General features: G+C 41.1%; 1 protein-coding gene across 5 annotated transcripts; it reads right to left on the bottom strand.

The window, feature by feature from the left end:
- Positions 1 to 538: 538 nt before the first annotated feature.
- On the bottom strand, positions 539 to 2,263 carry TCEAL1 (transcription elongation factor A like 1). 5 transcript variants are annotated; one of them, XM_037059421.1, is made up of 3 exons: positions 2,127 to 2,210; positions 1,602 to 1,662; positions 539 to 1,295 (listed from the first exon to the last, which is right to left on the bottom strand). In XM_037059421.1, the coding sequence occupies exon 3, from the start codon at positions 1,252 to 1,254 to the stop codon at positions 775 to 777; it is 480 nt and encodes a 159-aa protein (XP_036915316.1). In that variant the 5' UTR covers positions 1,255 to 1,295; positions 1,602 to 1,662; positions 2,127 to 2,210; the 3' UTR covers positions 539 to 774. The 5 variants fall into 5 exon arrangements, with proteins under 5 accessions (XP_036915316.1, XP_036915317.1, XP_036915314.1 ...); XM_037059422.1 differs by having other exon boundaries at positions 1,602 to 1,673; positions 2,127 to 2,191; XM_037059419.1 differs by lacking the exon at positions 1,602 to 1,662 and having other exon boundaries at positions 539 to 1,270; positions 2,127 to 2,263.
- Between the last annotated feature and the right edge of the window lie 13,573 nt (positions 2,264 to 15,836).

Here is a 15,836-nt window from a genome sequence, read left to right on the forward strand (position 1 = left end):
GCCACTGAATTTGAAGGGACTCTCTAGGGTTTGGGGTCCTGCATGTTGCAGGTGGGGGTAAAACAGCTCATTGCATCTTTACCTCATTTGGTTCCACAGCAGCCTTGTAAGTCAAGTATTATTCCTATTTAAATGGGAAATTATTAATCCTTAAACAAATATATATTTCTGCCTAAGAAATTCTGAAGAAACATGGGATTTACTTTTTTAAAGTTCTGACAAGTATTTATTAAGTGCTACATTGTCTTTATAAACTGATAGACAGTGTTTAAATTTCTTTACATTTTCCCCATTATAGTGGGGCGTGCTTTTTGCAACACAAATAAAACATGTTCCTCCTGAAAAAAAATGAGAAGTTCCAACAAGCAAAAGCGAAAAACCAGAATCACCTATTACTTTACCACACAGATAGCCACTGCTTTAAGCATTTGCAGTACATACCTTCAGGGTATTTTGCATATTAATATATAAATATACATTTTTTTACAAAATGGGATACTACATATACTTTTCAAAAATTGCTTTTTTCACTTTGAAATAGATAACGTCCATCTTTCCATGCAAATGAGTGAGACACTGTGATTGAAAGAGGGAGACTTGCATATTGGGAGAGTGGGGGAGGAAGTCCAATTTCACGTCACTTACAAGAGAAAGACCTTAAGTAAAACCACCCAAAAAGTTAAAATTAAAAAGATGGCGAGAGGGATTTGAGAAAACGCAAAGGTCAGGTGGCAATACTGAAATCAGGCAAACCAGCATTGAAGGCCAGACACATCAAATAGGATAAGGACGGTTCCGTCTTGCCTTCCAGTGCATGATCATCAACTTGTTTCGGACTCTTTTCATCTCTTCCATCTCCTCTGCTACCTTTATCATCTCCTCATTGCTCAAATTTCTGCCATGTATGTCCCCTTTAAATTGTGGGCGAGAGCGAGCCAGCCTTTCCTTAAAGCTTCCTTCTTCCAGCTTGTGTTTTCCCACTCCACAAGGAGGCTGCTCCATGGGAGGGTGTGCCTGGAACAGGTCCTGACTTGAAAGGCGCTCCTCAGGAGGGTGCTCCTCCGACACCAGCATCTCGGGAAGGAGCTCGGGAAAGAGCTCCTCGGGAAAGAACTCCTCCTCGGAGGATTGCTCTTCTGAAGACGGCTCCTCTGGACACTGCTCTTCGGGCGAGTGCTGTGCCTGAGGCTGCTCCCCCTCGGACTTGTGGACGCTCTGTGGCTGTTCTTCATCTGCTTGGCAGGATTTGTCCATGTTGTGAGTGGTCTTCCTAAGCACAATTATTCAGAAGAGACAAGAAAAACAGAACTGAGTCAGCATATTTGATGCCTGGACCAAAACCCCAGCCTTGCGGTCTAAAATCTGCTTTTTTCTGATTCCGGGTCCAGATCCTCCCACCTGCACTGGCCCAGAGGCCCTGTCCCCCGGGACCCCGCCCCAGTCGCACCCTCCCTCCCTAAAGCCCACCATTTTCCCAGCAGGCCTTGCCCGGGGGCCTCTCCGGCAGGGGCGGAGCGGTGGCGCCTCCGATTCCGCTCCCTTCGGTGTCCTTCTGCGCACGCCGTCCCGGTCCCCAGCCCACCCCTTCCCGGACCCGGATTTCTCTCAGTCGTTTGCTCACAGGTGCTCCCTCCTCGAGGTGCCCCGCTGTAACCTGCAGGCCTGCAGACAAACTCCAGACAGGGTAGGGGGCAGCAAGCGGGGTGGGAGAAAGGACTGAATGACACTCAAGCCCTTTTTCTGGCCACCAGCCACTGCCTCTGCGCTGACTCTCGTTCCCTCTTCAGGCCTCCCCCCCCACCTTGTCTTTCCCCATCTCAAGCTTTGTCCTTCGTGTCCCCCACCCCCTCCCTCACTGCCGTGCTGTGAGGCAGGACGTGAAAGCGAAAAGATTACTTAGAAACTAATCCTAAGTGTCTGTTGCTCCTTCCTAGGATTCGCCCACTCACCTTCCCACCCCAGCCCCGAAACTACCATTTTCTGTACCGAAGTGCGGTCGCGGGGCTGGCATAGGGAAAGGCCTAAACTGGCATGGGGAAAGGCCTGGGCTCTCTGCCATCCCGATTCCGGGAGTCACTGGGAACCACCAACACACACACCGATTTCAGAGGACCGAGGGGACTTACTTCCTTCTGCTTTTCCCCTCGACCAAAGGGCAGACGGTGTCTTGACTGGCAAAAAGGACCAGGACGAGAGGGACTTGGGCAGACATAGGCTCCTGGTCACGTGAGTGACGCGCGTCACTGCCGAGCTCAGATCCCTAGTTACCGCTTTGACCCTCAGCCGTGCTGTAGCAATCCTCCGGTATTTCCTGATCCACAATGCACCAAATATCGTCACTCACCTCTCTTTGTTTATATTTGCCTTTTCCTGATTACCAGAGACATTTAGCACCCAGTTTTAGGGGTTATTACCTATTTCTCTCAGCAGCTTTCCCTGGTAACTCCTCTTCCATCATTCTTCCATCATCAGACGCCAAGGCCCATTATTTCCCCTACAGTCCAGTTCCTGCATTGAAATTTAACTATTTCTCCTTAATAATTCAATATCATGTGCTTCCTCTCCCATTTTTTTTTCATTTTTGTGCATTTAGGCTCTGTAAACATTGCTTGCATCTCTTGTCACTTTCATGGGAGATACGCTTTCACTTTTCCATGACTTAAGAATTTTATTTTTTTGTGAGCCACCAGACGTATATCGCAAATAGAAGCTCCAGTCGAAATTGGTAATCATTCAGTTCTAGAACTCTAGAAAGAATTTTATAAAGTATGTAACTCCAAAACAACTGAATACTTTGAATGTCGTAAATTTCAAACTTCACCTTTGTCCAAGGACAGATAGTCTGGAAACTTATTTACTATCTGAAATGGGAGCATTTTTGGTTGAGATTATAGTGTTTACTATGTGTATGCATGTATATATGTACTATATAGTAGTATATATATAATGCACACACATACACATATACTACATATATACTATGTATGTATATACTATGTATGTATGTATGTATGTATGTATATATATATATTTTCTGTTCAGTCATTTTTCATACTAGAAGCAAGAGATTTTGCTGTGACTCATATCTTTAATCAGTCATCTCGGTGTTGCTGCTTGAGAAAGTTTATATCCATTAAGTCAGCAAGTACTTGGGCCTTGCGACTGCTTGACACAAAAAGATAGATTCAGCACATAAGCTATTCATAGTAAACTATGGAGTAATTCTGTTGACCATACATGGAGTAGTGGGATTAAAATCATGCTAACACACTCAATTGTCACTAGTAGTATTTTTGGATCTAATGGTGTTTTATGATCTTCACTTTCATTCCTGCATCCCATCTACTCACATCAGCCTGGATACTACTTTCTCATGCAGATTCCTTTCCTCCAGAGAGCAGATTATACCTCTCCTCTCTGTATTTTACACTTTCAGGGTAGGTGGCAATCAGATTTGTAAGGATCTTGGGATTGCTTTTCTTAAACCTGGGTTGACCATCTAGTAAGTTTCCAAACAAATTCATATGTGAAATTTTCCATTTTGTCACTTTTTATCCAACATCTAATTTACTCTGTGCTGAGATAGAAAGATATTAACCTTTATATCTTATCCATTACTGTTACTTTTCTTTTAAAAAAAAAGATTTTATTTATTTATTTTCAGAGAGAATGGAAGGAAAGGGAAAGAGAGGGAGAGAAACATTGATGTGACAGAAAAACATCCATCAGTTGCTCTCATGCGCCCCAAACAGGGGAACCTGGCCATCAACCTAGACATGTGCCCTGACTGGGAATTGAACCAGTAATCTTTCAGTTTCTGGGACAGCATCCATCCCACTGAGCCATACCAGTCAGAGCCATAACTGTTACTTTTCAAAACCAAGTTTCACTATACCGTCTTTATTTTTTTAACCAAGGCTTGCCTTCATCATTTGTATGATTTCTTTCTAAAAGGAGCCCCATTTCACGCATTTTTTTCATTTCTATCCTTTTTTTCTTACATTTTGTGATGGAGAACTCACTACTTTAAAAGATACCCTATTGAAAATTCAGACATGGTTTTTTGTTGTCACTGAGCTGAAATCTTCCAGTAATTTACACACGTTGATCCTGGTTCTGCCTTCCAGACTGGAGTGGTACAAAACAAATATAAAACACAAAAGTGCCTTTTACTCCCAATAGTCTGACACCACCAGAGTTAATGTTCTGGTGCTTTTTTACCTTTCCATCTGTGAGACAATCTACTTGACATTTCTGTGACTCACCTTCCTCATCTACAAAGTTGGAGGCATAATAACACCTACCTCATAGGATTGGTAAGAGTAATAAATGGGCCAGTATATGTAAAGGGCCTGGAACAGTACCTAGCATATAAAAAACACTCCTTTCTTATTAATATTAATTGAGCACTTATGCTGGGCATTACACTAACTACCTTTAATATGCTATCTTATTTAATCCTTAAATAATTATGTTCTTAGAAAAAACCTCTCCAGTTATTTCACCTCTTTCTGACATGATATATATTTTAAAGTCATTCACCATCCTACATGCTCCTGAATTTGTAAATGTCTCTGAAAAACTGAATATTCTGACTAGTGTAGAATGAAGTGATCTTATCCCATCCTTTGTTCTAGAACAGTGATTATCCATTTTTAGATGCATTTTAGCATCATAGCTGATGTTGTGGATGACATATCATAGTTGAATCCAGTTTAAGTTGCAGTCAACTGAGACCACCACCCCCCCCCGCCAGGTCTGTTTCATACATTCCTGTTAATGCACTTCTATAAGTCATTTTAGTTTTAACCCAAGTGCAGAAGCTTCCATTTTTCTGGGTTAAATGTTGTCTTGTTAGATTCTCTCATTCTTTGAATCCAGGTTTCTGTCATTCAGTACATTAGCTACAAAGTACTAATTTAAAGCACATCATTAGTAGTAAATAGCATCCTAAATAGGATAGGATCCTATTTAGCATCCTAAATCCAGCAAGCTGAGGAAAGATCTAGGTGAGATCTCAGCTAAGAGCTCTGAATCCAAATTAAAAAAAATATTTTCCCTGTTGAGTGTGGCAGCCAGGATTGTGTTCCCTTCCAGGCCAGTTCCCTTCCCTTCTGTGTGACTTCTCAGGATAGAATTACTTTCTAGTGTTGCTGATAGAATACAGTTGTCCCTGAAAACTCCCAAACAAATATAAATTAACCCTTAATGAAAACTTGGAAAATGTGGGTGGGGGAGGGGGCGCAGACAAGGGAAGCAGGAGGAATTGGAACCAGGAGTGCAGGGAGACAGTGTCTTGGTATTGGGTCTTACTCTCTGCCTTACAGTAGCTGATTTGGGGTTCCCTTGAGAGGAAGGGCTCTGAAAAAGGAATAGGTTAGGTGGTTCTGCCATGGTGACAACCATTCGTTACAAAGGAATGTGATCAGCTACTTGTTTGTGTGTGATTGGGGTGGGAGCTGTAAGATAATCCTGCTGATGGATTTGATTTGATACCGCTGATATAAGGTCTTGTGATGATGTGTTGCTGGTCTCACTCTTGCCAGTGAGGATTGAAGTCTAAGGAACTCCACTTTACAGGTAAGATAACCAAGAATCCTGGGAGGTTACAAATTGTTCCCATGGAAATACAGATGATAGTAAGTAGCTGAGGTGGGATTTAAACCCCAGAAGTATGATGTGAGAGAGAACTTTTAACCACTTTGTAAAACTGGGCAGTGGGCTCTAGACACCTTTATGTGTAGCCAGGGGGAGCAGCACAGGCCTTTCCATGTAGCAGGAGCAGAAGGCAGGCAGGTCAGCCAGGATGCTGGGGAAGGACTGTCAGCTTGGACAGCTGCTGCCATGACAACAGTCTCCAGGGGTGTGGCCTTTCTCTGAGGGATCTGAGGAAATCCAGGGAGAGTTTCTGGTTCCCAGATCTCTGTACCCCTGTGAGGCTGCACTTCTACAGCAAGACCATAGCACCTCCCTCCCTCTGAGCCCCTCTACAGCACAGACTCCAGGGACATATGGTTGTTTCACTTTGCAGGGCCATTTGGCCTGGAGTTGAGTTCTGTCCTCACCAGCCCAGAAGGTCCTCATGCTGCTGCCTCCTCTGCATTCTTTCCTAATGCCACCCATGGCAGTAGGAAAGACTTGGTCTCAAGTCTTGGTCTCAAGACTTGCTGTTGTGGGCTGCAGCAGGCCTTGTCTAGCCTGTGGTTCTCAGGCTCTCCTCCCCGCCACCACCACTCTAAGGGAAATAAATAGTCAAGTAGGAAATGTAATGACTAGAGCCTTCTCTTTTCTGCTTCTGGCCTCATCCTACCTGGGCCTACACACATACATCCTGTACATTCCCAGAGAAACAAGGAAGGGTCTTTGAGGAAAGGTAGGGTAGCGATTCAGTCTGCTGGGAAACACTCTGGGACAGAGAAAACATGATCAATTTGGGCGAAAAGGAGGCAGCACCAGGCTCTGGACTAGGCAGGACTTGGGGTGTCACTAATTTGCTGGCAGGTTTTGGAGGCCTGGGAGCCTTCTACCCCTGTCTGTGCTTTTATGTCCTCCTTCTCCCTAAAAGGTAGAGGAAGGGACTGTGGTAGAACAATGAATGAGATCTGTTTTAGCTCTAGGATGCTATGACTCCATCCTGCCTACCATGATGAGGGGCTTCTCTTGGGAATACCATTCGGCCTGACTGAGACCGCTGCATTCTTTGGGTGCCGCTGCCTTTTCCAGGATCCAGAAGTGCTCAGAGAACAGAACTAATCATATGATGCCCTTCTCTGCTGGACTTTGAAACACTCACAGCCTTACTCTCAGCTTTTCAGATACTCTCAAAAGGGCTGAGACTCCATTTGGAGGTCTGGGTGACAGGTTGGGATAGAGGCAAGGTAGGTGACATAATTTGCATGGCCCAGGGTAAAATGATAATGCAAGTCCTCTTATTCAAACACCAAAAATACACAATTGAATAAATGAACTGCTTACTGTGGAATACTTTCTTTTTAAAAAACAGGAAAAAAGTACCATTAAAGGTACTAAAATACCATATTTTGCCATAACGCACACTTTTTTGCCCAAATTTTTGAGGGAAAAATAGAATGCACACTATACATGGGTAGTACTAATTCCCTATCATTATAAATGTTTTCAATTTAAAAATTTTTATTTTATTTACTTATTTTTAGAGAGAGGGGACAGGAGGGTGAAAGAAAGGGAGAGAAACATCACTTTGGTTACCTCTCGCACTCCCCCTACTGGGGACCTGGCCTGCAACCCAGGCACATGCCGTGACTCGAAATTGAACTAGCGACCCTTTGGTTTGCAGGCTAGCACTCCATCCACTGAGCCACACCAGCTAGGGCAATGTTTTTAATTCTTTTATTTATGCTTATGTGTTAAAAGTGTAACTAGAAAGCAATAATGATATCCATATACAAAATAATATCCTGGAATAAAATAATTGGTTTGTTGTACCAAATTTTTGTACCTTGTATATGTTCTTGTGTTTTATAATTATTACATAAAATTTCTGGTCCCATAATGTATTCAAAAATAAATGCTAAAATTCCTTTACAGTTCAAAAAAAAGGTATCTGAATATAAGTAAATAAATAATTGAATTAAAATATTAAAATGAAAGATTTGTTTTCATGTATGTTTGGGCCAAAAACGTGGGTGCACATTATATACAGTGGAATTGTAAAACTGGGCAGTGGGCTCTAGACACCCTTATGTGTAGCCAAGGTGGGCAGCTCAGACCTTTTCATGTAGCAGGAGCAAAATGGAGGCAGGGCAGCCAGAATGCAGGGGAAAGACTGTCAGCTTGGACAGCTGCTGTTATGACATGGATGGTTCTCTCTCACCTCACATGGGTGTTTCTGTCTCACATTGATGTTTCTCTCCCTCTCTCAGTGAATGAATCCTTAGGTGAGAATATAAAAAATGTTTTTTAAAAAGTTAATAAAATACAGGTATAAACTTTTTCTTTCTCCTGTGGTCTCTTTCAACTTTTCATGTTTTTTTAATAGACTTTATTTTTTAGAACAGTTTTAGATTTACAGAGAAAGTGAAAAGATATAATAAAGATCCCCATATAATCCACACCCAGTAGCAGCTTACATTTGTTATAATTAATGAATCCATATGGATACAGTGTCATTAACTAAAGTCTATATTTTATTCAAATGTCTTTTGTTTTCACCCGATGCCTTTTTTTTTCTGGATGCCATTCACAATACCCTGTTACTTTTAGTTGTAAGTCTCCTTAGGCTCCTTTTGGCTGTGACAGAAGGAGATTGAGTGCGGGCCTGCGAATGGTTTGATTCGCAGGCTACCGAGCTACACCAGCCAGGACTTGTCGGCAGTCCTTTTGATGGAAATAATATGCTTACCATTCACTTGCTTTGAGTCTTGCTGAACTCCCTATATCAAGGGTCCACTGGAATTTTGTTCTTATGAGCCATATCAAATGCAATATACAAATGGGGCAGCAAGAAAGGCAGACACCCACATTACATTTCTTCTCATGTACTTTTGCAAATACCCATGCTGTCTTGATTACTGCAACTTTATAGAAGGCTCCAAGTCAGGGAATTGTTACTCCTCTGATATTGTTCTTTTTAAAGATTGCTTTAACTTCTACAGATCATATGGATGTCCTTACAAATTTTAGAATCAACTTGTCAATTTTCACACGAAAAGCCATCTGGGGTCTTGCTTGAAATTATATTGAATATATAGATCAATCTGAGAATTGCCACTTTGACAGTATTGAGTATTCTGATATGTGGATATGGTATACTTTGTCATTTTTTTAGTTTGTCCATAATTACTCTTAGCAATACATAATAATCTTCATGTATTGCATGTAACATTTATCTCAAATTACTTTAGGCTTTTTGTTGGCATTGCATATGGTATTTAAAATTTTTCATTTTCTAATTATTGCTAGTATGTAAGAGATATACTTGATTTTTACATATTGCTCTTTTATTCTGAAACCATGCTAAATTTAATTAATAATTGTAATAGCTTTTTATAGATTCTTAGGGCATTCTGCATACATGCTTATGATATTCTTGCAAATAAAAAGTTTTACTTTTTTAGGCCCTGGCTGGCGTAGCTCAGTGGATTGAGTGCGGGCCTGCGAACCAGACGATCGCGGTTCGATTCCCAGCTAGGGCACATGCCTGGGTAGCAGGCCGGTTCCTTGCAGGCTAACTACCAGCAGGGGACGCACAAAAGGCAACCATACATTGATGTTTCTCTCCCTCTCTCCTTCCCCTCTAAAGATATATAAATAAACAAAATCTTTAAAAAAAAGTTTTACTTTTTTAGAATTTTTTTATTTTTTATTGCTGTTCTATTAGAGTTGTCTAAATTTTCTCCCATTGCTCTCCCTTGCCCTTCCCATGTGCCTGCCCAGCTTCCACAGTCAATCCCCACACTGTTGTCCATGTCCATGGGTCATTTATACATGTTCCCTGACTTGACCCTTCCTTTTATTTCCCCTATTATCTCCTTCTCTTCCTCCCATGTGGTCACTGTCATTTTGTTCTCTATTTCCATGTCTCTGGTTCTATTTTGCTTGCTTGTTTTGTTGATTAGGTTGCACTTATAAGTCAGATCATACGGTATTTGTCTTTCACTGCCTGCCTTATTTCATTTAGCATAATACTCTCCAGTTCCATCCACACTGTTGTGAAGGGTACGAGTTTCTTTTTCCTTTCTGCTTCATGGTATTCCATTGGGTAAATGTACCATAGTTTTTTGATCCACTCATTTATTGGTGGGGACTTAGGCTGTTAACAATACTTGGCTATTGTAAATAATGCTGCTATGAACATCGGGTTGCATAGGTTCTTTTGAATTGGTGTTTCAGGATTCTTAGGGTATAATCACAGCAAAAGGCAGTTCCATTTGTAGTTATTTTAGGAAATTCCATACTGTTTTCCACAGTGGCTACACCATTTTGCATTCCACCAACAGTGTATTAGGGTTCCCTTTTCTCCACAACCTCGTCAATGCTTGTTTGTTGATTTGTTTATGATGGTCATTCTGACCAGTGTGGAGTGGTATCTCATTGTGCTCTTAATTTGCATCTCTCTGATGGCTAGTAATGCTGAGCATCCTTTCATGTCTCTGGGCCCTCTGTATGTTCTCTTTGGAGAAGTGTCTGTTTAGGTCCTTTGCCCATGTTTTATTTGGATTGTTTATCTTCTGGTGTGGACTTGTGAGAGTTCTTTATGTATTTTGGAATCAAATCCATGTCTGAGGTATTGTTGGCAAATATTTTTCCATAAGGTTGGTTCCCTTTTCATTTTGCTGATGTTTCCTTTAGCCATGCAAAAGCTTTTTATTTTGATGAAGTCCCATTTGTTTATTCTTTCCTTTATATCCCTTGCTTTTAGGGCAGGGGTGTCCAACCCATGGCCTGCAGGCCACATGCAGCCCAGGATGGCTATGAAGGCAGCCCAACATAAAATCATAAATTATTGGCAAAATATTGCAGCATAGAATATCTAAAATTTCCTGTATTATCCTCTAGGACTTTTATGGTGTCACAACTTATATTTAAGTTTTTTATCCATCTTCAGTTTATTTTTGTGTATGGTGTAAGTTGGCAGTTGAGTTTCATTTTTTTGCATGTGGTTGTCTTGATCTCCCAACACCATTTGCTGAAGAGACTATTTTTACTCCATTTTGTGCTCCTGCCCCCCTTGTCAAATATTCATTGGCCAGAGAGAAATGGGTTTATTTCTGGGCTCTCTATTTTTTCTCCATTGATCCATGTGCCTATTCTTATGCCAGTACCATGCTGTTTTGATTACAGTAGCCTTGTAATATAGATTGATATCAAATATTGTGATCCCCCTACTTTGTTATTCTTTCTCAAGATTGCTGAGGCTATTTTTGTTTATGGCTCCATATGAATTTTTGAAATGTTTGTTCTATATCTGTAAAATATGTCATTGTTATTTTAATAGGGATGTGTTGAAGCTATAAATTGTTTTGTGTAGTATGGACATTTTGATGATGTTAATTATTCCAATCGATGAGCGTGGTATATGTTTCCATTTGTTTGTGTCTTCCTTAATTTCTTTCTTTAGTGTTTTGTAGTTTCCTGCATACAGGTCTTTTACCTACTTGATTAGATATATTTCTAGGTAATTTATTTTTCATTTTGCTTGCTATCGTAAACAGGATTTTCCCTAGTTTCTGTTTCTGATATTTCATTGTTGGTGTACAAAAATGTCATTGATATTTGAATATTGACTTTGTATCCTGCTACTTTCCCAGACTCACTTATTAAGTTGAGTAGTTCTTCGTAGAGGCTATAGGATTTTCTGTGTACACTATGATGTCATCTGCATATAATGATAGTTTCATTTCTTCCTTTCCAATTTGGATGCCTTTTATTTCTTTTTCTTGCCTAATTGCCATGGCTAGAACTTCCAGTACTGTGTTGGAAAAGAGTGGTAAAAGTGAACACATTTGTCTTGTATCTTTTCCTTTAACTTTTATTTTTAAATCATTTTCATTATTATTTTGTTCCAGATATACAATTTTTCCCCCTTTGCCCTCTTCTGCCTGTCCCACCCCTCACTCTTACAGTCCATTTCCACACTTTTGTCCATGTCCATAGGTCATTCATACATGTCCTTGGCCTAGTCCCTTCCCTTTCCTTCTGCCATTAACCCCCTCCTCCTCGCCTCTGGTCACTTTCAGTCTGTTCCATTTTCCCATGCCTGAGGTAATATTTTGTTTGTTCATTTATTTTGTTCATTAGATCCCTCTTATAGGTGAGTACATATGTTATTTATCTTTTACTAACTGGCTTATTTCACTGAACATAATAGTTTCCAGTTCCAACCATTCTGTCACAAAAGGTAAGAGTCCTTCTTCCTTTCTTCTGTGTAGTATTCCATTGTGTAAATGTATTATGTTTATTGATCCATTCATTTAGTGATGGGCACTTAGCCTGTTTCCAGCACTTGGCTATTGTAAATAGTGCTACTATGAACATAGTAATGCGTAAGTTCTTTTGAATTTGTGATCCAGGATTTTTAGGGTATATTCCAAACAGCAGAACTGCCAGGTCAAAAGGCAGTTCCATTTTTAGTTTTTTGAGAAAATTCCATACTGTTTTCCATAGAGACTGCTCTAGTCTGCATTCCCATCAAGAGTGCACTAGAGTTCCCTTTTCTCAAAATACACATCAGCATCTGGTGTTTGCTAATTTATCAGTGATGGCCTTCTGACAACTGTAAGGTAGCATTTCTTTGTGATTTTAGTTTGCATCTGTCTGATGGCTAGTAATGTTGAGTATCATTTCATATGTCTATGGGCCATCTGTATGTCTTCCTTAGAGAAGTGTCTGTTCAGATCCTTTTCCAACTATTGAATTGCATTGTTTTCTTCCTGGTGTTGAGTTGTATGAGTTCTTTATATATTTTGGAGATCAAACCCTTGTCCAGTGTAACATTGGAAAATATTTTCTCTCGTACAGTTCATTCCTTTTTCATATGGCTGATGTTTTCTTTAGCCATGCAGAAACTTTTTCATTCAATGTAGTCCCATTTGTCTATTTTTCCCTTTATTTCCCTTGCCCAGGGGATATATCAGCAAACATATTGCTACATGGGATATCTGAAAATTTCCTACTTATGTTTTTCTCTAGGATTTTTTTGTGTCACAACTTATATTTAAGTCTTTTGTCCATTTTGAGTTTTTCTGCTGTGTAATGTAAGTTGGTGGTCTAGTTTCAATTTTTTGCATGTACCAGCCAGTTCTCCCAACACCATTTATTGAAGACTTTATCTTTTTCCATTGTATGCTCATGCCCTCTTTGTCAAATTTTGGAGAGTTGGGTTTATTTCAGGGTTATCTATTCTCTTCCATTGATCTATATATGTATTCTTTTTTTAAAAAGATTTTATTTATTTATCTTTAGAGGAGAAGGGAAGTAGAGAAGGAGAGAAGTACCAATGTATGGTTGCCTCTTGTGAGTCCACTGTTGGGAACTGGCCTGCAACCCAGGCATGTGCCCTGACTGGGAATCAAACCATGATCGTGTGGTTCGCAGGCCTGCACTCAATCCACTGAGCTATACCAGCCAGGGCTATAGATGTATTCTTATGCCACTACCAGACTGTTTTGATTATAGCAGCCTTGTAGTATAGTTTGATAATGGGTATTGTTATCCCTCCTAATTTTTTTTCTTTCTTGATTACTGAGGTTATTCAGGATCTTTTTTGGTTCCATATACATTTTTGAAATATGTGTTCTACATCTGTGAGATGTAATTTGAGTAGTATGGACATTTTAATGATGTTAATTCCTCCAGTCCATGAACGCAGTATATGCTTCCATTTATTTGTATCTTCCTCAGTTTCTTTCTTCAGCGTTGTATAGTTTTCTGAGTACAGGTCTTTTACCTTCTTGGTGAGGTTTATTCCTACACACTTTCTTTTTCTTTTTTTAAAAAAAATATTTTATTTTTAAGATTATTTATTTATTTTTAGAGAGGGGGGTGGAGGGAGAAGGAGAGGGAGAGAAACATTAATGTGTGGTTGCCTCTCACGTGGCCTCCACTAGGGACCTGGCCTGCAACCCAGGCATGTGCCCTGACTGGGAATCGAACCACCGACACTTTGGTTCACAGCCCGCGCTCAATCCACTGAGCTACACCAGCCAGGGCTTATTTTTCTTCTTGCTTAATAAAATTGGATTGTCTTCCTAGTTTATCTCTGATATTTCATTTTTTGTGTACAAAAATGCCATCGATTTCTGAATATTGACTTTGCATCCCAGTATTTTGCATTCTTCCTAGAAGAAATGTCTGTGCTGATGCTGCTACTGCTGAGGAACCTAATAGGCTGGGCCTGGTGGCTCCTGGTGCCATGGGAGCAGCTTGGGAACCTGGATTGTGCCTGGGCTCACCTTCTGCTTCCTGTGTATCCTCATGCTGGCTGGCTGGGTCTTGTCTTACCTGGAGAGCTACAAGAAGTGAAGGGGCTGTCCTGTCCCTCACCCTATGACCTGGCCACCCTCACCTGCCCTCATCATGTCTGCTACATTTCTGGCTAGCCTCCCCTGGATCACATCCTTCAGTTACAGTGACCTTTTCTGCAATCATGACCTCTTGATTTCTTCATTGTGACATCCTGGGACCACATATTTCTATTTATTAGGCCCTGCTCAGTAGGACCCCCCTTGTAACAATAAAATCCATTTAAATCTTGCAAATAAAACTAAAATAAGAAAGGAATGGAAGACAACAAAATGGAGTAAGACAAGGGTAGGGTACCATGTGAGGTTTGAAATAAAAATAAAATTAGAAAAATAAAAATCTTAGTAAAAAGAAAAAATAAGACAAAAATAGTGAATTAGTCAGAATACAATTGAACAGAAAATATTAAAAATCTATGTGTGAGAAAAAATAATGCAATTAGTGAAGAATGAGGTACAATTCATCTCAGCAGAGTTTGGTGTTTGCCTTCTGTCTTCTCCTTCTGGATCTGCCTTTGGCTTTTTATCAGCTCAAGGTCCAGGGGAGATTCATCCAACTTCAGACAGCATCACACATTACCACTTTAACCTGTCTCTAGAGGGGGCTTCTATTGAGATTGGGAGGGTAGGACCCCTGGGTCTCCCCTGAGAGGTGCTGTTCAGTCTTCTGGGAAAATCGTGTGTGTGTTCCCCTGCCCCTGCGCCACCTATCTTGGTCTGTCCCAGCTTATTTCCAATAATGTATAGCTTCTGATGAACTATCTATCTATTTCAAGGGAGGGCTCAATCTATGTAGCATCAGCTCTTTCCTGCTTGATGCTGATGGCAGCTGTGTGTGACAGCCATGGCTTGGCAGGGCCCTGATTATTCATTTCTGTACTGATTTCTGATCTGCATACCTTGGTGGCCTCAGTGAAATAGGGCCCTAGGAACCAGTGTATTTTGTCTTTCTGAAAGAAGTTCAAAATGGGCCCCTTTGGGTTTCTTTTTTTTATAATATTAAGCGTGGTTTTTATTTTTTATTTTTTAAAGATTTTATTTATTTATCTTTAGAGAGGAAGGGAAGGAGAGAAGGAGAGAAATATCAATGTATGGTTGCCTCTCATGAGTCCCCTGCTGAGGACTGGCCTGCAACCCAGGCATGTGCCCTGACTGGGAATCGAACTGTGATCATGTGGTTCACAGGCCCGCGCTCAATCCACCGAGCTACACCAGCCAGGGCCCCTTTGGGTTTCTTTTCCTGTCTTTCTCCTGCAAATATGCTCCATGCAGGTTGTTCTTGAGTCTGTCCTGCCTATTCTGCAGAACTTCCCCATTGGATGTGGTGCTTGCAGTCCTCCAAGAGGTAGGAGTTGGATATGTCCTTTCCTTCCCAGAAGCTTGAACTCTGCTGGGGAAGGGGGTTCTGCCTGGCTGTAAATAATCTCATGCACTCAACTCTTGCCTGTCTAATTCCCAGTCCCCTGCCCTCACAGTAGACACAGTCCTGAAGTCTCCATTTTGCATAGCCCCTGGCTTGTTAGTGGTACTGGGATGGGGCCCAGAAATCCCTTTGCTTGCAACTTTCTGATCTCCCCTACCAGCTATAATCTTGGGGAGCAAACTGCACTTTCAATCTTGTCCCTTTGCAGGCAGGGCAGCTGTGCATGGGGTCCTGGCCAAGCAACCCTTTAGCTCCCCATTTAAGAACTCACTCTGTGGCACACCCACTGCAGTACAGAATTACGGTCTGTTTTTCCATGCACACCAACTCTCCAAAAAGCCAAAAGTCTCTCCCAGTCACAGCTGGCTGTAGCCTGCCTTTGTCTGACTCAGCTGAGGCTCCTGATTATTTTT

This window comes from Sturnira hondurensis, unplaced genomic scaffold (genome assembly GCF_014824575.4).
Source record: "Sturnira hondurensis isolate 20B ecotype Veracruz unplaced genomic scaffold, ASM1482457v3 Scaffold0010857, whole genome shotgun sequence".
Lineage (NCBI taxonomy): Eukaryota > Metazoa > Chordata > Mammalia > Chiroptera > Phyllostomidae > Sturnira > Sturnira hondurensis.